This window comes from Solanum pennellii, chromosome 5, assembly GCF_001406875.1.
Source record: "Solanum pennellii chromosome 5, SPENNV200".
NCBI classification, from domain to species: Eukaryota; Viridiplantae; Streptophyta; class Magnoliopsida; order Solanales; family Solanaceae; genus Solanum; species Solanum pennellii.
The window spans coordinates 75,432,006-75,458,000 of NC_028641.1; the positions used below are offsets into that span (position 1 = coordinate 75,432,006).

Below are 25,995 nucleotides of genomic sequence, written 5' to 3' on the forward strand. Positions count from 1 at the left end.
ATATATATATATATATATATATAAAATTTATTTTTATATATTTGATAGAGTTTATGTTTTGAAAGAAGTCGTGAAGTAACAATAAAATTGTTTCTGTAAAGTTTATAGGTTAATGAATATATTCATTAATTTTATATTAAAATAAATGATATATTTCACATCCGTTAAAATGCGATCCTTTCTGTGTGAATTTAAGAATTTTTTAATAGTTTAGGGTATGTTTAAGCTTTCAAGAGATATCACAATTAGATTACATATTTTTGTTTCTATCTGAAGTATTATCATTAATTAAAATTCAAAGTTTGATTAAGTTAATGATATAGATGTTTCTTTTTTCTACTTGATTTATGATCATTTACTCATCAAGGTGTATCTTAATTATATGTGATGGTTCAGATAAATAATAAGAAATATTTGATAGTCAGAATGTGAAACTCACAAAATAACAACAGTATTAGAGAAAATAAATTAATATTCAGAATTTATTTGATATAATTAGAGTTCGATCCATACATCACTATTAAAGAAGATAAATATCTACATATATGACAGAATATGTGAGTGATGAACTATGAAGAATGAATTGTAATTTTAGAAATTAATTTTTTATTTGGACATCTATTTTACTTGATGATTCCTTGAATCTTCGAGAATTTGAAAATATTTTATTTAATATCATGAATAAATAAATATTCGACGACAATTTTTTTAAATGTACTCTCAAAATCTATACTCAAAAACATTAACTTAGATATGAATTTGACAAATTTGGATCAATAGTGTTTATTTAAAACATGAATTTATATTAAAAAGATCTCTCTAAATGTGTATAAATATTTAATTGAATAACTTAAATATGCAATGCATCCCCTAAGAATTTATGAACTTGTAAACTTGGACTCCACATAATTACCTGCTTCATCAAGGGTTCGATATCTGAATTACATAATTTATTTCTAATAGCTTCATTCTCGAAAGAAAAAAAAATCCAAAATTTCAAACTTAAGACGTTTGATTATTAATAGTTATTGTTTCATCATTTTCTGATTGTAGTCTGAAAAATTGATCAAGACGAGTGTCCCCAAGTCTCATCGAATAAGTAGCTTTCTTGTACTCACCCCAAGTGAATGGCCTATATAGATGATAAGGTTTGTGTGGTGTTGTAGAAACCAATTCTAAGGGACAACAAATTCTAGCATGGGGTGATGGGGCACCAAAGTACACCATTGACATCCTAGGTTTGCATGAATTCACCATGGCCCTATGCCTCACACTCTTAAACCTTCCATTTGTCAGAGCCTACACACATACACACACAAAATCAGAATCAAATATTAAAATTTCAACTTTATAGATTCTCAATTTTATAATGATAATTTTACTCGTAACATAAATATATTATTTGAGCAACAAACTACTAACTACGCTCCTAATTAGATCTTATTATAATAGTTAATGGAAGATAGTTCTACTATAATACTCTATAATACCGAATTATCATGACAAGTACATGTATTAATTTCTCTAATACATTCAACCAGACAAAGTCGATGGGCCCTCCGAAATTTGAAAGTGATGAGTTATTATCAAGTAGAATCTTACATAGTAACCAATAGTTGGGCATCTAAAAACCCCCCAATGAAGTGACACTGAATATTTGCAGTGTATGAGTTCAATTTTTGGCTCCCAAAGCACATTTAGCTTTCACTTAGGTCTACATACATACTTCATCTCTTTGCTTTTATTTTTGATCATGAGGGGTGGGGTTATGATAACTATGCATGAGTACTACTTCTACCTACTAGTATTAGTACGTCGTATTTTAATTTATGTGATATGATTTAATTTAATATATGATATAAAATGTTCTTTGACAATTTATATGGTTATGAATTATTTTATTAAGATAATGAAAGCGATTCTTTATGTCGTGCTATTTAACTGAATACAAAATCTAAAAATATTAATGGATATCGATTGAAATTCAAGTTTGGCTTTGTCACTATCAAAGCATAACATTCTATTGACTCTTTTCCTTATTAGAAATTATATTCCAAATTATTAGGGTGAAGCTAAGATAAAATTAATTAAATTGAAATCAAAATAATTGATGTTAATAAAATGACACTCGAACCTTGAGTAAGTTTTGAGAAACAAGACTTAATTAGTTTTAGATTTATCAAAACAATAAGAAATTAAAAGAATCAAAAAAAAATAAAAAATCAACATCTAAATCACATATATGAAAACTATCCTTCTAAGTGATTAGTAATGAGATTTCATATATCTTTTAATTAAAATAAGGTGAGATATTTAAAACATGATATCATTATATATATATAAGTTTTAAAATAACATAAAGTTAAAGGTATATCGAACAAATTAAAATAAAGTATTGTTAAACAAAATAGAAAAGTGATATGCATTATTTGAAGAAAGAATGGGCTCAACACCTCATGAAGTGTTGTGGAGTAAGGACCACATTGTGTTACCTCAAATAAGTCAAGAATTACTATGACGTTGATAGGTTCATTTATTCGAGTTTTTTTAGCACACTTTTATTAAGAAAGAAATTCTTTCATCATAAAGTCTGTGTCCATTTAATCACACTCTCTATAATGATCACAACATTATAAAGTTATATCAATTGACAAAATCGTCCTCTAAACAATATGAATTGACCCGCTAACACACGAATCATAACTTGTTGAAGGTCCAATACACTCAAATAAAATTGAATACTCAATTTCTATGTTACTCGAGGATTGATTTAGTCTTTATAATATCTAACTAAATATATTTAGTTTGATCTATTTGCAATTTTGCAAATATATAAAAAGAATAATAATATTCATTTTAATTAATTACAGATCAATTATGCTGAATTATATATCATAATAATAGTCAAGATAAAATTTATCCATTATATTCAAATTTTTCATAAATATTATCGTATTTCACTACTAAAAAATAAGGATTTAGCAAAAAGTAAAATTCAACAAATTATGAAAACATCCAATTTAACTAGAGTCTATTTAAGCTACATATAAGTTATGGATTATCGATATATTTTGTAGTTAATTTCATGTATTCAGATAATATTTGTGCCATAGCTTACAAAGTACATTATTTTCAAGGAATTTAACATACATTCGATCAACGACATATTTTATATCTTTCGTAAAAAAAGATTATGATAATAAGATGGAAGAAATTACTGACCTGTAAAGTGTCTCCAACGAAGACGGAAAAAGCAGTATTCGGGTGAGGTGATACGGGGACCCACAATCCTTGTTGAGTTGATATTTGTAGGCCAGGAGCATCGTTTGATCTTAAGATGGTCAAGATCTGAGGGTCTGTATGCTCTCCAAATCCAATTTTACTTACCGTGGAGTTGCAAGAGTTAGGTGACGTGTCACAATCATGATGGAGAAGATGTGGGGTCCAGTTGAATGGAGGGTAGTGATTAATCCGTAGTAGAGAATCAGAATGAAGGTCCATGAGAAGATTACTGTAGACTGAAGTTTGTTGGACCCTTAATCCTTGTGCCATCAATTCTAATATCTTACATGCCAACTCCCTCACTGATTTTACATATCCATTTACTGCACAACTGTCCAAATACGACATTTTACGAGTTTGATAGAATTTAATAATTTTGACGTTTATTAAAAAAATATAAAAATACGAATTATGATAGAAAATTAATAAGTAGGAATACGTTCATACTAATAGGTATGTGTAGATTGTCTTATTGTACGTCCTTACTAACAATTGTAATATTATATTTGTAATTTTTTTGTTTTTTCGTTTTCTGTTACTATATATTTGTTGTTTCACGTAGCTTGATTATAGAAATTGTTTTTTTGTTGCAACATTGTTCTGCTACTATCTATTACTTCATCTGATTTATTTTCCTTTTTAACCAATCACAAAAAGAATGACACGTTTTTTTATGAAGTAACAATTTAGCTTTAAATGTCAATTTTACCCCTAAATGAAATGATTTATAATCACAAAAATATCGATTATTACTTATTTTAGACCACAAATTTCCAAAAAAGAAAAAAGAAATTCTTAAACTTCATGCTGAGTCAAGTTAACTCATATAAAATGAGACAGAAGGGGTATTATTTTAATTTTAACTACTTCGTGTTATCTCTTTTTTAGATTGTTTTATCTTAAATTATCAAATATAGTAGCTAGAGATAATATATGTATATACACTATCCTCTGCGAGCTTTACTTTATAAATAATATTAAATATATTGTTATAATATATAACATATTTGAAATAGCATATTTCAAATCAAAAAGAGTCAAATAAATTAAATATTATCACATCATGATGTAATTAGACTTTAATTTGTTGATAGATGTATAGTCACTTGGCAATCATCTTTAATAATTAATAAATAAAATGTTATTTTCATGAGTACATATTTTTACTGTGTAAATAGGATGATTAACTATCACAAGCACATCATATCAATCATTCAATTATTATATAGATTTTGTAGTTATGGATAAACACAAATGCCTATTGTGCCCCCAACTCCCATATGCTAGGAGCCTCATGTTAAAGGGGTTGTTTAATATATAAGATAAATTGAGATAGTTCGCGAGTTTGAAATAAAATTTATAATATTAAAATAATACGATTCATAATTCTAAAAGTTTTTTGAAATTTGTATCTAAAACATGTAATAGACATAAATGTTACTATTACAATAAGTAATGTTTGACCCTTGCCCCATCTTATCATTTGAGCCTTGCCTTAGACATAAGTTTGGTGTTACTCAATAATAATCGAATTTATAATGATCTTGACTCGGATACAATATGTTAGAATTATGAGTACACTACTATGGCTGGAGTTGTATCTGATAGCAAGGTAAGTTTATTTTTCAACAAAGTGTATTAAGTCTGTGTCATGTTCGATCACGATTCAGACTTATTCATATCCATCGAAAGTGTAATTCGAATTTAAACTCCATGGATTCAACCTTTAGGGATGGTTGTGTTTAATATATTAGAAAGAATAATACATGAACCAACTTAATTTGATATTTATTTAATTCTTTATTTGATAGTGTTTTCAACCTATGTATAACTAATTATATATCTAAATATATTTTATTCGATATTATTTTTATATACCTAGTAACCATGTCATCTACCATACAAAGTATTATTTTTATTCTAATTCACCCTATAATTTCTATTCTAATATACCCTAATCCATTTTAATACAACAAATTAAACAGTAAGATAAGAAATTATGTTAGCAACTTAGCATAACTAATCTTATCATTACTATTACACCCTATTCAGTATCACTTCGATGTAACTAATTCAATATTTTACATATCTTTAGTTTAATTTTACAAGATTAAAAAATTCTCTTCATTCTCGTAAACTTCATGCAAAATCAAAACAAAACAAACAAATTGAAACGAAAAGATCGATAACATATGTATAGATATTTGATGTTATATCATTGGAAATCCAGCTAGACTATAGAAATGGAAGACAAGATTTACATGATTTTTTTTGAAATTGAATTGGATGTGTACCTAGTAGGATTCCCTTAAAAAGATCAAACATAGTGAGTCAGGTTCAAAGTTGTTACAGCTGGAACAACTAAACAATTCCCAAACACAAACTAGCACAAATTGACATATATATGTACTATATAGTCACTACTCATTCTATTCATTTTTATTCCTAAATTGACAAATAACAATGTTCATATCACTCTACTCATAGTGTCTTTTTTTTTTAAAAAAAATAAAATTATTGTGTTGTTCGGATAAATTTTTACGTATTTTAACTAATTTTATGAAATAAATATCAGCTTCCATCATAACAGGTATCAGATAACTCTGTCTTAATGATAGATGAGAAGAATTTATTTAGTTTTTTTTTTGTCTTCGCTAAATTTTGAACCTGAAATCTTACTGTTCTCAATCATTACATTGATAACTAAGTCACGACATCCTAGGGTGCATGGTAATGTTATTATTTCAATAGTCATTTTTATTTTCTTAAAAAAAACAATAATTTTATAAAATAATACTCCCTCTGTTTCATAAAAAATGACTTGATTTGACTTGACACGGAGTTTAAGAATATAAAGAAGACTTTTTGATCTTGTGGTTCTAAATTAAAGTTAAGTCATATATATACAATTGTCCTTTGATCTTGTGGTCTTAAACATGTTACGTGTAAAGTTGAAATTAAAATATTACCAAAAACAGAAAAAGATTTTTCTTTTTTAAATAGACTAAAAAGGAAAACAGGTCATTCTTTTTGAAACGAGGAAGTAATTATTAGTTGGGTGAATATATAAAATATCAAACTCACAAGCTAACATGATACAAGTTAATAATCTTCAACTTCCTAATCCCCTTAAATTGCACAAGTAGTAACAATTTAACATTATTACAAGTTAACTAGCACACAATCAATTATGCACAAAACATATAATAAAAAAATATAAAACATTTAATGAGATTCAATCAAGTTTATGAATAAAAATAGATTTCCACTATGAATTAAAATAAGAATTAATATAAAAATATCCAATTAAGGTTCATGAGAAGTACTAACAAAACTTATACTAGCTAATTATTTTTCAAATCTGCTAATACCATACAATCGAATTTTTATATACATGATCCAACTAAACCATATATTATTTTACTAAACATAATATTTTTGCTAAACATATATCTGTCTCCAACTCACATAAATGAGATTTTACTCTAATAATATTTGATTGCATACGAAATTTTAAAATGAAAAAAATTCAAAATATATGTAAAAGAAATCATCAAAGAACATATGTTATTGAAGGTAAAACAAAAAGTTCAACATGAAAGAATTTTCGATACGAGAAATGCATCATTCTTTTTAAAATCGACAGAAAACTCTCAATCTTTTGATAGTTTAAGTTACATATACATTATTGGTGTACGAAAATTTCACACTATCATGTCTGTCATCTCTACTTGTTACACTATATAACATGTCTCATTTTTAAAATTACGAATCTCACAGTTTGATAATAAGAAAACTTATATGGATACATGAGACATAACACATCTTAAATTTAAAATTACGAATCTCACAGTTTGATAAGAAAACTTATCTGGATACATGAGACATAACACATCTTATTTTCAAAATTATGAATCTCACAGTTTGATAAGAAAACTTATCTGGATACATGAGACATAACACATCTTATTTTCAAAATTACGAATCTCACAGTTTGATAAGAAAACTTATCTGGATACATGAGACATCCTTTTGGATGATCATCATAAATATATAAAAATATTTTCTGCGACTGACAGTGTATATAACTTAAACTCAAAATAAAACAGGAGTAATAAATAATAAGTTAAACCAAAGTTTGAAGGTACCTGAACATTAGTGGATCACTTGAAATATTTTTTGATATTTGAGAGATGGACATATTAGGATTGGCATGAAGTAACAAATATTCAACTTCACCATTATCTCCATTAAACCCTATATTTTTGCAACCATAACCATATGGATTTGATGGACATATTTTTGCACATTGTTTTTGAGAAAAAGGTTTGGAAAAAAAATTATAACTTTCATCTTCCATTTTTTTTATAACATTTGTGTCAACACCATGGTTAATAACTTTGAAAAAACCAAATTTTTCAGAGGCTTTCACTATGAGTTTTAATATTTGTGATTTCTCTAATGAAAGATCAATGATTGGAAGTTTAATATTTTCTTGAATTTTTTCAGAGACCATGTTGGAAGTTGAGGAATTATAATTATGATAAGATGAAAGAGAATTATGAAAAGAATTAATAATGTGTGTATATTTATATATTATATTATATTATATTATACATGGAAGATATATATGGTACTAATAATAAATATATATAAGAGGAGGGGAATCTATGAGAAGGGAAAATGAGTGGCATTGTATGGGACAAAAGGTGGTGTGTGTTAGATTAGGGTCCATTGTTCGGTCTGTTTCGACTTAACTCATTTCAGTTTAATTTATTATATTTTAAAAATTAGTAATTCATTTATTTATAACAGATGATTTACATTTTTGTTGTGTGTTTTTAAAATTACAAAATTTAAGAATATTTTAGTAGATTATATTATTTCTATATTGCTCTTACTTTTCTTAAACTACGTATACAATTAAACTAATATGTATAAAATGAAATGGACCTAAGTATGAATTTTGTACTTCAATTTAATAAATTTTTGGAAGAATTAAAATAAGAGGGTCAAAACGATTGCCAATTGGTGTGTGTGACTTTTATCGATCAATTAGATTGGCTCAATATAATTTTATTTAATTTTAGAGAATAACGTCATTTGTCTAGATATTTTCAATTTTTAATTGATTCCAAGAATAACTTAATCATTACAAAGAAATATTGAAAAATATCGATATCGTAGTTGGTTGTTACAAAAATGTTTAATTATAAATAGAAAAGAGTACTAATAAATTCAATATATTCTCCATATAGTAGCCAATAATTTCATACTAAAATATTTCCCTATTGTTCTAAGGTTTTGAGTATAGACTACTTGAATTATTACTCATTTTTATATCACTCAAATTTAATTTAACTCGTCCATTTATATGGGCATTTGCCAACGTGATATTTATTTTATTCTAATTTTAGAAATTGGTATTAATAATAGAAAGAATCTTCTGGTATTTTCTACTTCTTGCAGCTGGCGTTTATTGCTTTTTTTTGTTAGTTTGCCAGCATAATTTTCAGCTGAGCAAATAAGTTGATCGTAGGGGTGTCAAATAGACGGATTTAATTAAATTCGAACGATTTTAAATTCTGAAAATGATGCCTTAATACTATAGGTAGAATAGGGGATAATAATAACATATCAATCCAATATCAAATGCGAATATGAATTTGAAGTTTACAGGTTCTAAACTTATGATTAAACCCCGAATTTTTTTAATACAAATACATAGTTTAATCAAGCATTTAAATTTCGTCTATATCTGTGGATAATACATTGGCTCCGTTACATTAAGATATAGCTTCTGAATAATTTAACACGATAGATATAATGAAGATGGGTACAATACAAAATCGACTAATTCTAAGAAAATTGTGATTTTGGGCTAGCCCAACCCAATAAATATATTTTAAATTATTAATGAATAATTTCATAACAAATTTCAAGTGAGGTATACCTCGTTACATGTTTATACACTAAGATACGTGTTTTTTTGATATCATATACAATGAAATAGGAAAAGAGGTCAGCGGGAATAGGATGGAGGCAAGCACATGCAAATTACACTTAATATGCACTAGATACATGTATTTGTATGTATATATGTATCTAGAAAACCAGATACGTTAAATGAGTGGAAACCGAGATGGGAGGGAGGCGAACGAGATTTGTAATACGTGAATCTAGTTGATTACCTCTAAAGCAAATATTGCAATGTAACACAAGATTCATAATATTGCAAATTATCATACATCTACGTAATTATCTTCTAAACTACTGGAAATTCTTTGAGTTACCCTTCTTTTTTCCTGCTTCTTTTGTAAAACATTATGACGGTGTCAAAAGGAAAGTATCGAGTATAGATCCGATCAAACTCAATAGATTTAGTTCAAATTTTACATTGGTTGTATCACCCCCTAAAATAAGTCCTGCAATGTGTAATCTGAATTTAATCAGAACTCCAATCCAAATGTCAGATACAGCTAATAGCTACGCCCCAAGAAATGAGCGGTACCGCTTACTCGCTAGAAATCGGCATGGCTTACAAATGTAATTACGTAAACAAAACAAAAATACAAAAAGAGAATAGAAAACTCCAAATTATATATTAACTTTTGATCCAAAACTTTCTCAACTGCCACTTTCCCACCTATACTTTTAGAAACTTCAATTTTATTACACAAAACAACAAAACAAAACATCATCATTAAGTAATAAAATAGATAAATAAATAGTTCCTTTCTTCTTCCTTTCTTTCACATTTAGCTTCAAAAAATGATACTTGTTTCTCTTTTACTATTAATTTTGCATCTATTGAGTTCAAGTTGTGATGAGTATTTTATAAATGATAGAAATAATTTGACTAAATCAGATGTGGATTTAATAGAGTTTCCATTAAATATAGAGTATATGGAAGCTGAATTTTTCTTGTGGGGTTCTTTGGGGTATGGCTTAGATAAGTTTGCACCTCAACTTGTTGATGGTGGACCAAAGCCTATTGGTGTTAGAATTGCTAAACTTAGTCCTCTTATAAGAGATGTCATTGCTCAATTTGGATTTCAAGAAGTTGGTCATGTCAGGTACATTTCCTCGTTTTAATTTGTTTGTCTGATTTTAACTTGACAGATTTGAATATGTTAGTAGTCTTAATAAACCAAAGATATGTAAAACATACCATAGTTTCGTAACTATAAAATTATGGTGGAACAATAATACTTATCATTCTTTTTAGAACAGACTAAAACGAACGATTTATGCAGGGCAATCAAGAGTACAGTAAGAGGATTTCCAAGGCCACTCCTAAATCTAAGCAGAGAATCATTTGCAACAGTGATGAATGATGCATTTGGACATCCATTACAACCATCTTTTGATCCTTATGCTAATGACATCAACTATCTTCTTGCCTCTTATGTCATCCCTTATGTTGGACTTACAGGATATGTTGGAGCTAATCCTAAACTCCACAGTCCTACTGCCAAAAGAGTAAAAATTATAGTTTTGACTTGTACATTATTTATAATGTTTTTTCATGATCTGATTGTGTAAATATTTCCATGACAGCTAATAGCAGGACTACTGGGAGTAGAATCAGGTCAAGACGCAGTTCTAAGAACTTTGTTGTACGAGCGAGGGAGAGAGAATGTAGAACCTTATGGGATAACGGTAACAGAGTTCACCAACCGAATATCAGAGCTGAGGAACAAGTTGGGACGCCAAGGAATCAAAGATGAAGGACTTAGAGTGAAACCAAAGTTAGGTGCTGAAGGGAGCATAAGGGGCAACATAATTGCAGGTAGTGAACAAGTCTCAGAAAAAAATTTAACATAGTTTTCTTATTAGTGAAGGATATTCAACTGACCATTCATCGACTGTGACTTACTTGCAGGGGGCAAGTACTCGCTTTCCTATGACAGAACGCCGGAGGAAATACTCCGGATAGTGTATGGGAGTGGGCACGAGAGTAAACCGGGTGGATTTTACCCGAATGGAGCGAAGGGTCGGATAGCCAAATCATATCTTTGAGTTGGATGACTCTAGTTGAATCAGAAAAATGTAAAACTGTTGCTTCCTGCCTATTGAATGTCTAATAATAAAGTGGGTAGAAGTGATTGTTGGGTATATTTTTTGTGTGTTTAATGTCAATTTATCCCCATTTTGATTCTTCACAATGACATACCCATAAAACAGGTTCATAAATATCCTCGTCTATCTCATCCCGATAACCAAAAACCTACTTAAAGTATTATGCTTCTACCTAGCACTCCCACATGACCCCAGCAACAGCACTGAATGTGTCCAAGGTATAGCTGAAAACAAAAAGATAACACCTACACGCCTATAGTATACGTAAGCCTTTACACCGTCATCAAAAGTATTGCTATTGAACTTGTGATCTTGAGCGTTCCATGACGTTTAGGTTATACAAAGGGAAAAAGGTCTGAAAAATACTCCAACTTTGGCCGAAATTTCTGTTACGATGAGGACCTTTTACCCCTACACTATTTAATAGTGTATTTTAAAGGTAGATATGTGCCCACATGGACATATTACTATTTATAATTATGCAATATTTTTTATGGACTATCTCCCTCTACCATTCTTCACTTAAATGTCAGGTGAGTTCGAAAGGCACAATGCTCCTCAGACCCTCTAGGCAATCAGTACGGAGTTAACGCAAGCAAGCAGGTCAAACAAGTTACGGTTAGTAAACAAGTTAAAATGCTTGATCCGAGTTACACGGTTCTCGTTGTGAGTGTAGTATGCACCATTTAACTAATCCAAATATCATAACATTTGTCTACTCAGAACAACACATAGAAATTAGGCTTAGAAAGCTATTTTCCAATTTAAGACTAGCTAGTAATTAGCAATTCAGACCCATCCTTAAGAGTGCTTTGCCAGGCATAGTGGTTATTCATCTCAATCAACCAGTATCAATCACTGTACAGGGTATACAAATTAGGCAGTCGTGCCGAGTCACTTACATAGAACTTCTTCAGGCAGGCACAGTGTGTACCAGAAACACAGTGGCAATCATATTCATATTTGCATAGTTCGACAATGTCACTGAATTTCAGCTTGTGATACTTTTCGGACTACTCCATGAGTTAAACCAGAAGCCTGCTCCACTGAACTACAGAATAATAAGCAAATGAAAACTTAGCCAGCTAGAATCATCAATAAGTACAGAATGTAAGGTATCCTTTTCAGATGATTATAGATTTATAGGGTAGTACATACTCAGAAGAGCCAGACCCCGCGACGCTGGCAGCACTGGTGGATAAATTAGAGTTTCCCTGTACAATAATGAACCTATTCTCCCTTAACCCGCCCGGTTGGACTGAATCATAAAAGTTCATAGTTGAACTTCTATAAGATATCCCTGCATACAATATTTGTAAACACCTAATCATCAGAAACTTTGCACCTTGAAACAAAATCTTGGTTCAGCAGTATGAAGAAAAAGAGGGAATGAATGAAAAGGAGAAGAAAGAAAACAAAAGGTTGAATCAATTGCAAAAAATGTGGTTTTCAAGCGACACTTAATAGGAAAAGGTATCTATATCAAGAGAGAGAAATAGAAAAGGAGAAGAAAGAGAATAAAAGGTTGAATCAATGAACATATATTTCATGCTCACTGATATTTTAGCATCTTCTTACTGTCATGAAGATGCTCACATAATAGGAACTGCCAAACTGGTATCTATTTCAAGAGAAATAAATAGAAGTTCCCAAACAAGAACGTTGACATATATAAAGAAGTAAGGAGATAACGGACAGCTCCATTGTGATTTTGCTTATGTGGTGGCAAGTTACAAAGCCGTTATTAGCATTATCTACTCAAGTAACACCATTATGTAGTCACTTAAAAGCATTACAAAAGAAAAAACTGACTGCAGGTATGAAGTGTAATTAACATGACTTGACATACTGAAGAATAAGGGAGTGTGTAAATCAATTACTTTGGCATTTCTTTTGGGGAAGTCATCTGTCTCAATGAATAACGAGGAGGCAATCTTTGTGTGAAATTGCATAAAAACTTGTGCATTGATATATTTCCACTCTAAAAATAGGACATAGGAAACACAAACTAACAAATCAAGATCTTTACCTTGAAACAATAGCACAAAAAAGAAAAAAATAGTAAAGAGCAAGGCAAGGGAACTGCCATTCAGTGCTGATGAAGGCGGCGACGCTTTTACTGCTTTCATTTTCTTCAAAGCCTTCATTCGCTCAATCCGTGCACGTTTAATCATTGCAAGTTCCGCAATCTCTTTAATCAATTTCTGGTCAGCAGCATCCAATGACAATCCTCTGGGAGGTCTAGGAGGTTTGGGAGGCTTCTTAGCACTCGTGGATTTACGTTTTTCATTGATTTTTTTCTTCTCTACTAAACTTGCCTCATCTATAAACACTCTAACACTCCCCCGAGTAAGCTCATCTTCATCCTGTGTATTGTTTTTCATATGCAATCCATTTTCAGCTTTAGAAAGTTGTTCACCATCTCCATTACAGACACTAGTGAAAAGTACATTCCCTGCTTTAGCATCCAAAGTAGAATTATTATTTCCGGCTTCTCCACTCGTACTCCTACAGCTCTCAAGATCGACCTCAAAATCACCTTCTCTAGATAAGATATGATCCATAAAAACTTCACCCAACAAATCTCAATCTCGTTACATTTAAACTAAACCAAACTCATAAATCGAGAGACGCAGCCAGCTAATATTCGCTATCTGCTTCAAAATACCATCTGAAGTGGGAAAAATAAAAAAAAATTTCAAAGAGTGTTAAATTCCAAAGGTTAATAACAAATGCAACAAATTTACGATTTGAAAAATATCCTATGAGCTCCTACTGATGAATTGGAGCAAGTGTATCAATTCTCTAATTCTTTTTAATTGAAGTGCAATCTACTCAGTCTAAGTACTATTCAGGCATAAGTAATAAGTCCATGTAATTAGCTTTAGTTCAAACTTTAATTTTTTTTAATAACTCTGATGTATGGACTAATTTAACAGGATGCTTGTCACCTCCCACCAACAACAGGTACGAGGTAACTCTGTCTACTAAAGCTAGGACAAATGAGAAGAAATCGCCTGCTATTTTTCATCTCCGCTGCAATTTGGACCTAACCTCATGGTTCTCAACCCACCTCATTGATCACTAAGCCACAACCTTGGGTGCTCAAACTCCATATCTATATTACGAAATTCACCAAATATGTACAAAAATTAAGTTCAAAATCCAGTTACTACTAACATCTGATGTCACTCCTCTAGAATTTAGAACCCATAAAGCTCAAATCTTGATTCCACTATGGTACTAGTACTTCAAAATTCAGTACAATCACCAACTATAGATTCACTACTGTAGGTTAAACAAAAAGGAAGTAGTCCTGAATTGCAAAAGAAACAAGTAAAGATTTAAACTTTAGACACAAATGAATCCTACCATCTCAATAAAACCAAAAAAAAGTAGTAGTTCCTTTTGTATTTTTTAAAATTTGGGGGCAGGGAAAATAGGGAAGGAGATTACGACAACTGGGAATCGAACTCTAACCAACAAGCACGAAACTTCGTATACTCAACCAACTAAACTACTAAGATTCTCGTAGCTCAATATAATCAAATCACAAAGAAACAGAAAGCCCCAACAGCTTAAGAATGAACAAAAACAAACTTATTAATCAAATCAAGGCATTCTAAATCCTCTTCAATTAATGAAAAAAAACACAGAAAATTAGTGCTAAAATTCAGATAAAGTGAATTAGGGAAAAAAGAGAGTACCTTGAGAAAAAAAGGAAGACAAGAAGCAGATAGAATAAAGTGAAAGGGCATGAAATAACTTTAAAATACTTGAAGGAGCCCTTTGTTGAATACTAAAATATATTAGATCTCAAATAGTACAAGTTTCATTAAATGGGGTGGGTGTTCATGGTTTGGAATAAAATATTTATATTAAAAAATCAAATTATAATCAAATAAAATAGACAAATTTTATATATTCTTGATAGTTATGTATATAAAATATATGGCTTGTTATCAATATTCTTAATTATCTTATATATATTTTCATCGATCGTCATTATATCTATTCTAAAAATACGAAGAGCCTATTAGGAGATATTTATATTGTTGCATGTCTATTGGCGTTTGTGCAGTTCTTGGTAGGACTGGAAATTACATAGACATATAACTATTATATATATCGACAATATATAGCTAAATATTAATTACTAATTAATAGTCCAAAAAAGAAAAGTGTGTAATAGCCTAAAATAAATATAATGATTTGTTTATAGTTTTTTTTAAAACCACAGCAATCAACCGGCATCAATAGAAGATGTGGAATTATTATTTTTTTCTTAATTTTAAATTCTATAATTAAGGATGTTAGCTTTTTTATTTTTTTAAATTCTCAAACTCAATTTTATTATCACTTTATTTTCTTAAAAAAATATTAAACCCAATTTACAATAACATAATGCATATTTAATTGTAATTTTATCTTTTTTATCTACCAACCGATAGCAATTAGTTTATTAGAAAATGGTTACCTACTTTTAAGAAATGAAAAAAATATATTTTTAATTAATCCATTAAAAAAGGTTATATCAACTTTTAAGGAAGGATTATTTTTATTCTTTAGACGGCGACTACTTAGGTATATATATATATATATTAGTGCTCAATTTATCGTGTATTAATTATCAAATAATTGAAAATAATTAATCAAATAATATAAGAGACAATATTTTTTTATTAGAAACTATAATAACACATATGCAAGAATTATACAATAAATAAAGTTGTTACTACATAATGTATTACATAAAAAAATTTATATATATACATAAAAAATTATTCATAAAAATAGGCGTGTAAATTTTGTTGATGAATACAATAATATATAAGAATATAACCAACAATTATAAGTTATAACTTAACAATGAATACACGAATGAAGTTACCTTGTCAAGAAAAAAATAAGAAAGAAGAAATAGAACCTGTTTAGAGAAAAGCAAGGGGAGCAAAAATATAATTTTAAAGAAAAAAAATAACTATAGAATGACAAATAAATAAATAAAAAAGTCTTTTTTTTTTGTCAATAAATTAAAAATAGGCTATTTTTATGTAAATTTAGTCTACCGCTTGTTATATTGTGTCATTTATTCCTGAAAATTTCACTGTCTCTTTCTTGTCTAGTTTAAAAATAACGAATTTTGAAGTTTTATTCACCATAATTTTAGTGATGAAGTTGTGTAATGTTAGATATTCTAATTATTTTTCTTTATGAATGAATTGTTATCTTATTTTTTTCTTTTCAATGAGTCATTTATTTTATTTTCGTTAATGATTAATAATCGAACAGTCAATTCAAACTAAAATTGATGAATGTATATGTTATTTGGTTTGATTTGATTTTAATAATTTAAAAATCAATTAAGGCAATTTCATTTTAATTTTGACCAATAATCAACTCAAATCGATGATATATATATATATATATATATGTCATTGTGCAAATTTACTATTTATACTTAGGAGTGTTATATATATATATATATATATATATATATATATATATATCATAAAATTTCAGATACATATTTATTCTTGAATCATTAATTTCTCTATTTTCACCCTTATTATCTTACATGACTGACTATGCATTATTATTTTTCATCCAAAACTGAAACTCAATCCGCTCGATACCCGATCAAATAAACAAATATGAACCTTAATTCTTAACAAATTAATAGTGTCCTCAAATAACAATCGTATAAACATGTTAATCTTAATAAGCCATAATTTTAAAATAAATCTAATAATTCAAGTATCTAAATAAAATATAATGACGTGATAAAGTATTTGCATAAATCCAGTCAAAAGTGCCAACAATGGAAATCACACACAAATACCACTAAATTCCACAAAAGCACCACAAGTAATCCTAATGCTAACTTGACAAAACAAAACACTTCCTCATGCACTCCACTTTCTTTACGATCCTAAAATAAAGCCATTTCTCATTATCTCATTTACTATTTTTAGTGATACTACACAAAAAAACATACTTCCAACATATCATTCAAACGAATTAAATTTATCGTGAAAATTTATAAATTTTAAATTCTGAATCTGACCTGTAAACGAATATGACTCTGTGTGTGATGGATACAGCGCGAGCTTTAGCATGTAGAGATGGAAGTGCAGCAACAAATCTCAAACTCATTTCGATATTCGTCATTTTCTTCACTAGTGTTATCGGAATAACGTTGCCGGTTTTTTTAGCCCGGTTTTTATTTCACGGCAAACCGGTTCACGATAAAGCGATTTTAATAATCAAATGCTTCGCCGCCGGAGTGATTCTCTCTACCTCGCTTGTTCACGTTCTTCCCGATGCATTCACTGCACTTTCTGATTGTCAAGTTACTTCCCGTCATCCATGGAAGGACTTTCCATTTTCCGGTCTGGTAACTTTGATCGGCGTATTAACGGCGTTGTTAGTCGATTTAACGGCGACTTCTCATGTAGAAAGCCATCAGAATCAGGCCGGAGGATATACGGCGGTTGGGGATAGTGAAGAATTAGGGATTTTGAGTAAGAAAATTGACGTTGAACAGCAACAGAGAGAAGCAGAGGAATTGGTGAAATTGAAGCAGAGATTAGTATCGCAAGTTTTGGAAATTGGGATAATTTTTCATTCTGTTATAATTGGTGTGACTTTAGGTATGTCGCAGAATCAGTGTACGATTAGACCTCTTGTGGCTGCACTATCTTTTCATCAAATTTTTGAAGGGATGGGCCTTGGAGGTTGCATCGCTCAGGTAATTAACGTAACCGATAAAGTTGTTACTCTGTGATTAGCACGTAATATCTTCAATATGAAAAAATGCTAGGCAAAGCTACGTATAGTAGACATCTCAACGTCTCATCTCTATCGTGTCAGTTGAATCAGTGTTATATATAGCAAATGAAATTATACTAAGAACTTGATTGAATCAACCAAGTGGTTGGAGGGTAAGTGTGAAAGTTACAGAGTTATGTGTTTGAATAGAAGTATTTGAAACTGTTAATAAGGAGTTTGCATGTTTGGTAAAAATTGGTATAGCATATTGTTATAAAGAATATATTACAATGAACGGTTATTATAGAGAGGTCTGACTGTTGTTTTATTACAGGCGGGGTTTAGCTTTGGAACCACAGCCTATATGAGCTTCATGTTTTCAGTGACTACACCAATGGGTATAGTATTGGGGATGATAGTTTTCTCAATAACAGGATATGATGATACAAGCCCAAATGCATTAATCCTTGAAGGTTTATTGGGATCTTTATCTTCTGGTATACTAATATACATGGCTTTAGTTGATCTTATTGCTCTTGATTTCTTTCACAACAAATTGATGAGTGGACAACCATTCTTGAAAAAAGTATCTTTTATAGCTCTTGTTCTTGGATCTACATCTATGTCAATCCTTGCTCTTTGGGCTTGAAAATATATAGTGCAATTTAATGAACTTGTGTATCCTTTGTTTTACTTGAAATATTATTCAGTGTAATTCTATAAGCAAGGTCTGTGAAGGTTATAGTATACAGAAATCTTATTCCTATCTTGTATAGATAGAATTATAGAGAACTGTTTTCTATATATTCTTTCGACTTAAAATATACATTTTCAAGTAGTTTGAAAACAGGGAATACGGAAATGAAAGCAACAAAAATAACGAAATAACGTGTCATGAAAAAATCGTGTCGTGTGCGCATTAAAGTAATATGTTGACATACAAAGAAAAAAAGAAGGTTTTGTAGGTAGTCCCCGTATCTCAAAGTTAACTACATAGTTGATATATGGTGGAATAGAGGGGTACCATCCACATTTATAGGTACGTACTTGGGACTTACCACATAGTTTTTAACTAATTAACGTAGACTAAATTCAATAAAAGTGGATAAAAGGCGAATTAATAGTATGTTTGACTAAGCTTTTACAATTATTTGCTTATTTTTTTCATAAAAAAAGAAAAAATCTAATCTTTTGTTTTTCAAAAGGTACTATACACCAAGCAACTTGACATATAGATGATTCATACTAGAAAAGTGAAGTCCTCATAAGTTTTCCACTTGTGGAAACTTACCTTTAAAATTATTTAATTTCTTCACAACTTTTCATCTTTCTTATATATATATATATATAGGAAAATGGTGATAAAGAATTGTTTATTTTCCAAGAAGATGAATTTTTTATAGGACAAAAAGAACTATGCTAATATATGAATTTCATCTAGTATAAGAGGAAGCTAGATAAAAAAATTTGTTAAACTTATTGATAAGGAAACAAATCTATCCATATTGCTAAATATTTACGTCAAAATTTGATTTCCTTATTAGCAGACTTTATAGGAAACCCTAACATGCATGTTGGACAACATATATACTTCTTTTCGGTTGTTTTTCGTTCGTCGTTCATTTTGAGATCTGACTAATTAAATTTAAAACATTGATTAACTTTTTGTAAATGTTTCTAAAGCGTATAGCAACAGTACTGATCCAATGACAATTAACTAATCTGGTAAAGGTTTTATCACTGTTTGATAAATGAGTAAAATAAGATTAATTTGATGAAAGACAAAATTATTTTACTACAAAATGGAGAAAAAAAATAACACCATTTAATAAAAGAACTTGCTATAGCTTTCGAATAAATTGAGATCGACTATATAAATCGTACTCGCTTTTCCTACTCTTCTATAAGATCACTTCTCATACGTGATGACACCATATCTTGAAGAAGTCCATGATCATCTTTAGCCAAAGAGGAATTAGAAGAATTCCAAATCCTTTTTTCTTGTAGTGAATTATTAGTTGAAAATAAGGAAGAGGAATAATCACCATAATGACAACATCTTCCTCCACCATCACCACCGCCAACGCGGCCACCATAGGTGGTGGTTACCGGTTGAACTCCGACCCATCCACGTGGCGTTACGGGGCATGGATGTGTGTGAACACCTTCATAAGTTGTAATAACTATTGAAGTATCTTGAATTGATCTTTCAACTCTCTTTTTCACACCACATGATGATGTTGTGCAACGATAGTAGCTCCTGCATCCACAATCGAAAGTGTTTCGCAGAATTTGTAATTTTAAATATGTCATGATATTTTTGTGACTATATATAAGACCATGTCATTAACCGTAAAATAAAAAAACTTAAATTCAAATTAAAGAATGTGGAATTTCTTTGTAGAGAACGTGTATGTTGTTGGTGTAAGAAATTTTTTATACCTTTATCAGAATATTCTTACTTGTTGTAATTAATAGGTAAACATAGAATGTATATACAAATTAAAAAAATATTGAAACATTTTGCAATTTGTTATATAGATGTATATATTTGGTATATACCTTGGAAAGGGGCTATTTTTTACTGCTTTTTGTCCATATTTCCTCCATCTAAAACCATCATCCAAATGATCAATTTCACTCTTTGTCATGAATGCAAATCTTGGCTCCTTTTCCCCCTTTTGCTTCTTCTTATTAGGTTTTAACCTAAGCCAACAAAAACTCATATCACTTTTTGCAAAACTACAAATAACCAATAAACAATTAATTTCTCGTATGATCACTCAACTAATAATTTTTCTCTTAAAAATTTAAAAAAAATAAAAATTCTTGAGATAATAAGAGGAGTTTTTGGCCAAAAACATCATTAAACATACCCCAAACTTAAACTACATCCTTAAATTATCATTTTTAGCAGAAAACATCTTTCAAGTATTTAAAAGTGAACAATTTTCATCCTTCTATTAGATATCATCAAAAAAACTATTGATCCTACAAAAACATGAGCAGTTCACGTGACTATCAATGAAAGTTTTCCTGCATAATTTCATCACCTGTTATAAGAGGTTCTTGAGAAAAAAAATATTAAAAATCTTAGACACTATTGCTTACTAAAACAAAAAATATTTAGAAGGTGTTAGGATACATCATCTACTCTTTTTCTTATTTGATAACGGAACGAAGCTGAAGCTTAATTATCTTTACCATTTTTATAGCCAAATCGTATTTAGATCAATAAATTTTTGGGTGAATCTGATATAGAAGTGATCAAAATATTGATTATGTCTTGCATTTGACTTTCATTCTACATTATTAGGAGAGGAAGTCTCCAACAAACGCTCATTCAAGCATATTCAATTAAGAAGAAACATATTTCAACTAATAATATTTTTAATATCAAATCACATGAAAAATAAATGAAAAAAAAAAACTATCAAATTAAAAGATTTTGCATAATGTTAAACTCAACTCCAAGTTCACGATAGTATTTTGCTGTATCTAACAATAATAATTACAAGGGGTGACTTGTATTTTTGTGGGATGTGTTAATTAAGGATGAAAAATGTTCACTTTTCAAATATTTGAAGGATATTTTCTGCTAAAAATGATACTTCAAAGATGTCATTTAAGTTTGAGATACAGTTAAAGGATGATTTTCGACACAAACTCATAATAAGAGCGAATATTTCACATATCAATATTGTATCAGAGCAAACATATACCCACCTTTCATTAAACAATTTCTTTTACACATTTGACCCCAAAAATAAATCAGTAAGTATAAAATCATTTAAATATTACATTATTATTTTGATTTAACATGGCTATAAAAACTTATCATATAGGGTTTACCTAAACTAAGTAATTAAAAAAAAGAAATATTTTGCTTACTGTTTCTTATACTTGTGTTGATGATCATCATTAGCAGCTAATTCAGTTGATGATGAAGAAATCGACGATAAATTTGGCGTTACTGGTACATTATTAATCAAATGATCAGATAATAATATCGATGATGATTGTGGAAGTGATGAACAAGTAATAAAACGTTGATGTTGAGGTTGAGGTTGAAGTTGAAGTTGTTGCTGATGAGATGGAATCATTAGCAAATCGAAAATAGAACTAGTTGTAGTGTTATCATAACAATAATTTCGATGTTCATCAACACCAAACATTGTCTCTAATAAAAAACTTAACGAATAATCTTTTTCGATATCAAACATGGTGTTGGAGCTCGAATTTGAAGTATTTGTAATCTCTGTTTTTATTACATTATTTTCTTTATCCATGGTAAGAGATAATATAGAGAATTTTTCTAAGTGTGAAGAGGACTCTTTGTGTTTATATTAGTGTAAAATTAAAAAAAAAAATATGGTCCAAGGGGGAATATTTTATAATTTTTCCACCTCGGAAATCGAGGTGCGGAAGTAATTTGTGTTTGATTAATAGTTACGATTCAAACGAATAATAATTAATATTTGATTAAAACTTTTTAACGGTACTTAAATATCTCACTTTTAGAAGAAAAGTAGTATACTTACTATACTCTTTTTTAGTTTCTCAAAAATAGCTCCTACTGCTCTCTCAAAAAAATATTTATAAGAGTTAGTTTGACTTATCGTGAAGTTTAAGAAAAAAAGAATTTTTAAATTTATGGTTTAAATTGAATCATAGGTATTTCTACGGCTAAACAGGTTAAAATAAATAAATTAAAATCAAATTTATTGCAAAATATAAAAATATGTTTTTTTTTATCGACTAACAAAAAATAAAATATAAAAATATGTTTTTTTTTTATCGACTAACAAAAAATAAATCATATAAATTAAAATGAAAAAATTATTAATAAACTATCTTGATTTATTAAAATAAACACTTTTAACCTTTTGAAAACTCGATAAAATGTGTCATTTAAGAGTTGGCAAGCATTTTCTTACGCGTTATTGTTGACCGGCTACCGGAAAATACTTAAATGAAATTAAAATTAAATTGGGATACAAGAATGTGATTTATTTCCCTCTCTTTTTTTTCATATATTTCTTTCTTAATTTAGTAATATTCCTTCGATTTATTTTTATTTGTTCAGTATCAAATTAAGTATTATTAAAAAAACTGATAGTTTATTAAATCACAAATTTAAATATAGTATAATAATGGAGTAATTATAGTTAACAACAAAAATAATTTAAGAACTAAAGGTTAGTCTAGTATGAAAGAGAATATTTTTCATAAAAAATTAATTTTTTATTTATTTTTTAGTGTTTGATAATTAAGAAAAAAAAACATTATCTCATAATCATACTTATGTAATTTAACAATGGGAGTCATGATACATGTTATCAATTATATGCAAGCTACATCTAAGACTTTAACTACTTTCAACACCATGCAATACATGAATCACGTCAATCATAACGAAAATAACTTTTAACAGCAATAAGTATACGCATTAGTCAGAAATGTTAAAGAAATTATTAACATTAATCAATTATCATTAGATTTATCATTATTCTAAACTTTAAAAATGAAGTATTAGTTACCGATAATTAATTGCTATTAAAAGTTATTTTTGTTATAGTATATATGGTCGATTGAATTGATAATCTAGACGTAGCTAGCTTCGCCGTTGAATCACATGGGTGTTTGTTAGTATTCTTGATGTTAAAATGGACGAGTAAAATTAAAAATTTTATTTTTAATATAATGAACAAGTAAAAATAAATAAAATCGAAAATTAGGAGAGTAATTTTTTTTTTTAGAGACAAAGCACATGCTAATCTTAACGCGTTTTCTACTTACGATCTATTATTTTATTCGTTTACTTCTTCTCTGTTTTTTGTATTCTTTTTTCTCATCATTGTCATGGGCCATATATAATATTTCTTTAATCTATTCGATTACTTTCTTCGTTTTAATTTATTTATTTGAATTTAACTTGATACGAAATTTAAAAATTAAAAAAAAAATTAATCTTGTAATCTTAAACATATCGTATTGAAAGTTAAAACTAAAATGATTACAAAAAACGAATGTAATTTTTTTCCAAACGAACTTAAAAAAAAATAAAACAAAGTAGATGAAATAATACTTCTTTCTTCTTCTTTTAGTTTTATCATCAATGTGGCAATGAAACAATGCTCATGATATTTTATTATTATTAAACTATAATATATAATATTATGATGCTTTAAAATATAAATTAATTAAAGGTTACATTAACTTCCTTTTAGAGTTTAGACTACTTTTTGTCATACAAAACACACAAAAATATGGTCAAAAAATAGTCATTGTATGTGTCCAAAGCATTCAATTTTTGATGTAAACTAATTTCTGTGTCAATTAAATTTGTCAACACGTAGTTTTGAAATTCTACAAAGACCCCCAGAATACACTGTCTTTACTGAGGAGACAGTCATACCCCCACTCAATCAACGGAGGAGGATGGTCAATTGAATATCCTTCGTCAGAACGAGTAAAATAATAACTTTTGTAATTTTATAGTATATTCACGAATTAATTAGTTTTTATATGAAAGATTGTCATTTCTTAACTGCTACGATTTCTACTCTTGCTAATATATAGTTTCGTATATTCGTTGTTGTTATTAAAGAATCCTGAAGTACAAATTTTGTTAAAATCTTGAATCCGCGTCTGTCTACTTGTCTCCAACCCCAATGGCAGAAGACGCGTTTCTGATCATTCAGTAAAGCCATACATAAATTATAAAGCAAACCATAATGAATATTTGACCTAATGTGTGAACTCAAAACCAGTACATGCGGCTACTATATATTGTATTTAGGAAACAACAAAACAAACATGATAACAGGTCAGATACTCTTTGTCTCTTAGCTCACAAAATAAAGTAAATTGCTACACTTGATGCAAAGATTTAACTCACAAATTCATGATCTTTGTAACAACAGTTCAAAAATTAACCAAAAAGATATGAATCGTACTCTGTGATGCAATGCCATGTGTCTCATGATTCTTTGGGAGTGGTAGCTTGTCGAACTCGACGTTGATGAACATCCCAGTTGTATACACGAGCAGTTGTGACCTGAGCCATAGCAGCTAAAAGAATAAGCACAACCGATGTTTCCAAAGATAAAAGTAGAAGAAGTTAATGCTCCCTCGGTTTCATGTTGTGTGTCTAACTGTGACTGGATACGAAGTTTAAGATAGTAAAGAAGGCTTATAAATTTTGTGATCTGAAAGTAAAGATGTGTTTATTGAACCAAAACACTCTTTGCATCTTCTGTTCTTAAAGATATCATGTACGATGTAGGAATTAAAAATTATTGAATATAGAAAGTTAAAAAATTAGACTAAAAATGGAAGTAAGACGTATAAAATTGAAACAGAGGGAGTAAACAACACATTGCAATATTGCAGAACTTTAGTACAAGCTAAGTTCCACCTAACTGAGAGTTGATGCAGAAAGCTAAAATCTACCTGAGTAATTGTCACTTGATCCCTCAAAAATTGTAGATCAGCCACAAGAACCTCTAAACTGGCTTTTGCGTTTTCCAAGTTTGTTTGAAGAAGGGCAGTAGCCTATACAGTGAACAAAATGTAAAGACCAATACTTCAAATATCCAAGAATGCATGCACTTCAGAGATCTTCCAATAGCTAGTTACATACCTCTTCGCATGAATACTGTAGCATGACATTTGCTCCTAGCCATAAACACACAGATTCAGCATCTTCAATCTTAGCCCGGGAATAAATACCTTCTGACACTTCAAAATCAGCGACTAGTGCCTGCAACCAACGCGAAGAACCAAACCAGGAACAAGTTAACATGACAGTTAAATATCAAAAGACATAAACTACTAATAAAACAAAAAAACGGGGGG

The 25,995-nt window shown here is 29.3% G+C and overlaps 6 protein-coding genes across 7 annotated transcripts in view; 2 read left to right on the forward strand and 4 right to left on the reverse strand.

The window, feature by feature from the left end:
* Positions 1–877: 877 nt before the first annotated feature.
* Positions 878–7,879, reverse strand: LOC107020946 (gibberellin 2-beta-dioxygenase 2-like). Its single transcript, XM_015221489.1, has 3 exons — positions 7,431–7,879; positions 3,223–3,613; positions 878–1,299 (listed from the first exon to the last, which is right to left on the reverse strand). Exons 1-3 carry the CDS (start codon positions 7,796–7,798, stop codon positions 1,003–1,005), a joined length of 1,056 nt encoding a protein of 351 aa, XP_015076975.1. The 5' UTR covers positions 7,799–7,879; the 3' UTR covers positions 878–1,002.
* Positions 7,880–9,312: 1,433 nt separating this feature from the next.
* On the forward strand, positions 9,313–11,402 carry LOC107020947 (desiccation-related protein PCC13-62). The gene is made up of 4 exons (XM_015221490.2): positions 9,313–10,358; positions 10,539–10,764; positions 10,843–11,074; positions 11,168–11,402. The coding sequence occupies exons 1-4, from the start codon at positions 10,054–10,056 to the stop codon at positions 11,302–11,304; spliced, it is 900 nt and encodes a 299-aa protein (XP_015076976.1). The 5' UTR covers positions 9,313–10,053; the 3' UTR covers positions 11,305–11,402.
* Positions 11,403–11,968: 566 nt separating this feature from the next.
* On the reverse strand, positions 11,969–15,202 carry LOC107020948. 2 transcript variants are annotated; one of them, XM_015221494.2, is made up of 4 exons: positions 15,072–15,202; positions 13,394–14,035; positions 12,523–12,664; positions 11,969–12,410 (listed from the first exon to the last, which is right to left on the reverse strand). In XM_015221494.2, exons 2-4 carry the CDS (start codon positions 13,926–13,928, stop codon positions 12,356–12,358), a joined length of 732 nt encoding a protein of 243 aa, XP_015076980.1. In that variant the 5' UTR covers positions 13,929–14,035; positions 15,072–15,202; the 3' UTR covers positions 11,969–12,355. The 2 variants fall into 2 exon arrangements, with proteins under 2 accessions (XP_015076980.1, XP_015076979.1); XM_015221493.2 differs by having other exon boundaries at positions 11,969–12,415.
* A 1,989-nt stretch (positions 15,203–17,191) lies between these two features.
* On the forward strand, positions 17,192–18,882 carry LOC107019856 (zinc transporter 6, chloroplastic). The gene is made up of 2 exons (XM_015220221.2): positions 17,192–18,115; positions 18,470–18,882. The coding sequence occupies exons 1-2, from the start codon at positions 17,444–17,446 to the stop codon at positions 18,782–18,784; spliced, it is 987 nt and encodes a 328-aa protein (XP_015075707.1). The 5' UTR covers positions 17,192–17,443; the 3' UTR covers positions 18,785–18,882.
* Positions 18,883–19,898: 1,016 nt separating this feature from the next.
* LOC107020080 (probable WRKY transcription factor 48) lies at positions 19,899–22,461 on the reverse strand. The gene is made up of 3 exons (XM_015220407.2): positions 22,027–22,461; positions 20,698–20,841; positions 19,899–20,395 (listed from the first exon to the last, which is right to left on the reverse strand). The coding sequence occupies exons 1-3, from the start codon at positions 22,422–22,424 to the stop codon at positions 20,029–20,031; spliced, it is 909 nt and encodes a 302-aa protein (XP_015075893.1). The 5' UTR covers positions 22,425–22,461; the 3' UTR covers positions 19,899–20,028.
* A 2,394-nt stretch (positions 22,462–24,855) lies between these two features.
* LOC107018554 (probable prefoldin subunit 3) overlaps positions 24,856–25,995 on the reverse strand; it is a 5,866-nt gene continuing 4,726 nt past the window's right edge. Inside the window, exons 4-6 of the mRNA XM_015219062.1 lie at positions 25,781–25,900; positions 25,591–25,692; positions 24,856–25,195 (exon numbers count right to left, since the gene is read on the reverse strand). Of these exons, the coding sequence (XP_015074548.1) occupies positions 25,118–25,195; positions 25,591–25,692; positions 25,781–25,900 (300 nt within the window). The 3' untranslated portion in view covers positions 24,856–25,117. The remainder of the gene's footprint in view (positions 25,196–25,590; positions 25,693–25,780; positions 25,901–25,995) is intronic.

What these genes read in the sequence shown, in the direction of transcription:
- LOC107020946 (XM_015221489.1), bottom strand. Translation starts at nt 7,798, where the DNA reads ATGGTCTCTGAAAAAATTCAAGAAAATATTAAACTTCCAATCATTGAT. An exon ending in AGTGATCCACTAATGTTCAG is followed by an intron (nt 3,614 to 7,430) that starts GTACCTTCAAAC and finishes GTATTTGGACAG; the next exon opens with TTGTGCAGTAAATGGATATG. An exon ending in TCGTTGGAGACACTTTACAG is followed by an intron (nt 1,300 to 3,222) that starts GTCAGTAATTTC and finishes GTATGTGTGTAG; the next exon opens with GCTCTGACAAATGGAAGGTT.
- LOC107020947 (XM_015221490.2), top strand. Translation starts at nt 10,054, where the DNA reads ATGATACTTGTTTCTCTTTTACTATTAATTTTGCATCTATTGAGTTCA. An exon ending in CAAGAAGTTGGTCATGTCAG is followed by an intron (nt 10,359 to 10,538) that starts GTACATTTCCTC and finishes CGATTTATGCAG; the next exon opens with GGCAATCAAGAGTACAGTAA. An exon ending in AAGGGGCAACATAATTGCAG is followed by an intron (nt 11,075 to 11,167) that starts GTAGTGAACAAG and finishes ACTTACTTGCAG; the next exon opens with GGGGCAAGTACTCGCTTTCC.
- LOC107020948 (XM_015221493.2), bottom strand. Translation starts at nt 13,928, where the DNA reads ATGGATCATATCTTATCTAGAGAAGGTGATTTTGAGGTCGATCTTGAG. An exon ending in TTTTGTGCTATTGTTTCAAG is followed by an intron (nt 12,665 to 13,393) that starts GTAAAGATCTTG and finishes TATTGTATGCAG; the next exon opens with GGATATCTTATAGAAGTTCA. An exon ending in GCGGGGTCTGGCTCTTCTGA is followed by an intron (nt 12,416 to 12,522) that starts GTATGTACTACC and finishes ATTATTCTGTAG; the next exon opens with TTCAGTGGAGCAGGCTTCTG.
- LOC107019856 (XM_015220221.2), top strand. Translation starts at nt 17,444, where the DNA reads ATGACTCTGTGTGTGATGGATACAGCGCGAGCTTTAGCATGTAGAGAT. An exon ending in TTGGAGGTTGCATCGCTCAG is followed by an intron (nt 18,116 to 18,469) that starts GTAATTAACGTA and finishes GTTTTATTACAG; the next exon opens with GCGGGGTTTAGCTTTGGAAC.
- LOC107020080 (XM_015220407.2), bottom strand. Translation starts at nt 22,424, where the DNA reads ATGGATAAAGAAAATAATGTAATAAAAACAGAGATTACAAATACTTCA. An exon ending in CAACACAAGTATAAGAAACA is followed by an intron (nt 20,842 to 22,026) that starts GTAAGCAAAATA and finishes TTGTTGGCTTAG; the next exon opens with GTTAAAACCTAATAAGAAGA. An exon ending in AAAAATAGCCCCTTTCCAAG is followed by an intron (nt 20,396 to 20,697) that starts GTATATACCAAA and finishes TTGTGGATGCAG; the next exon opens with GAGCTACTATCGTTGCACAA.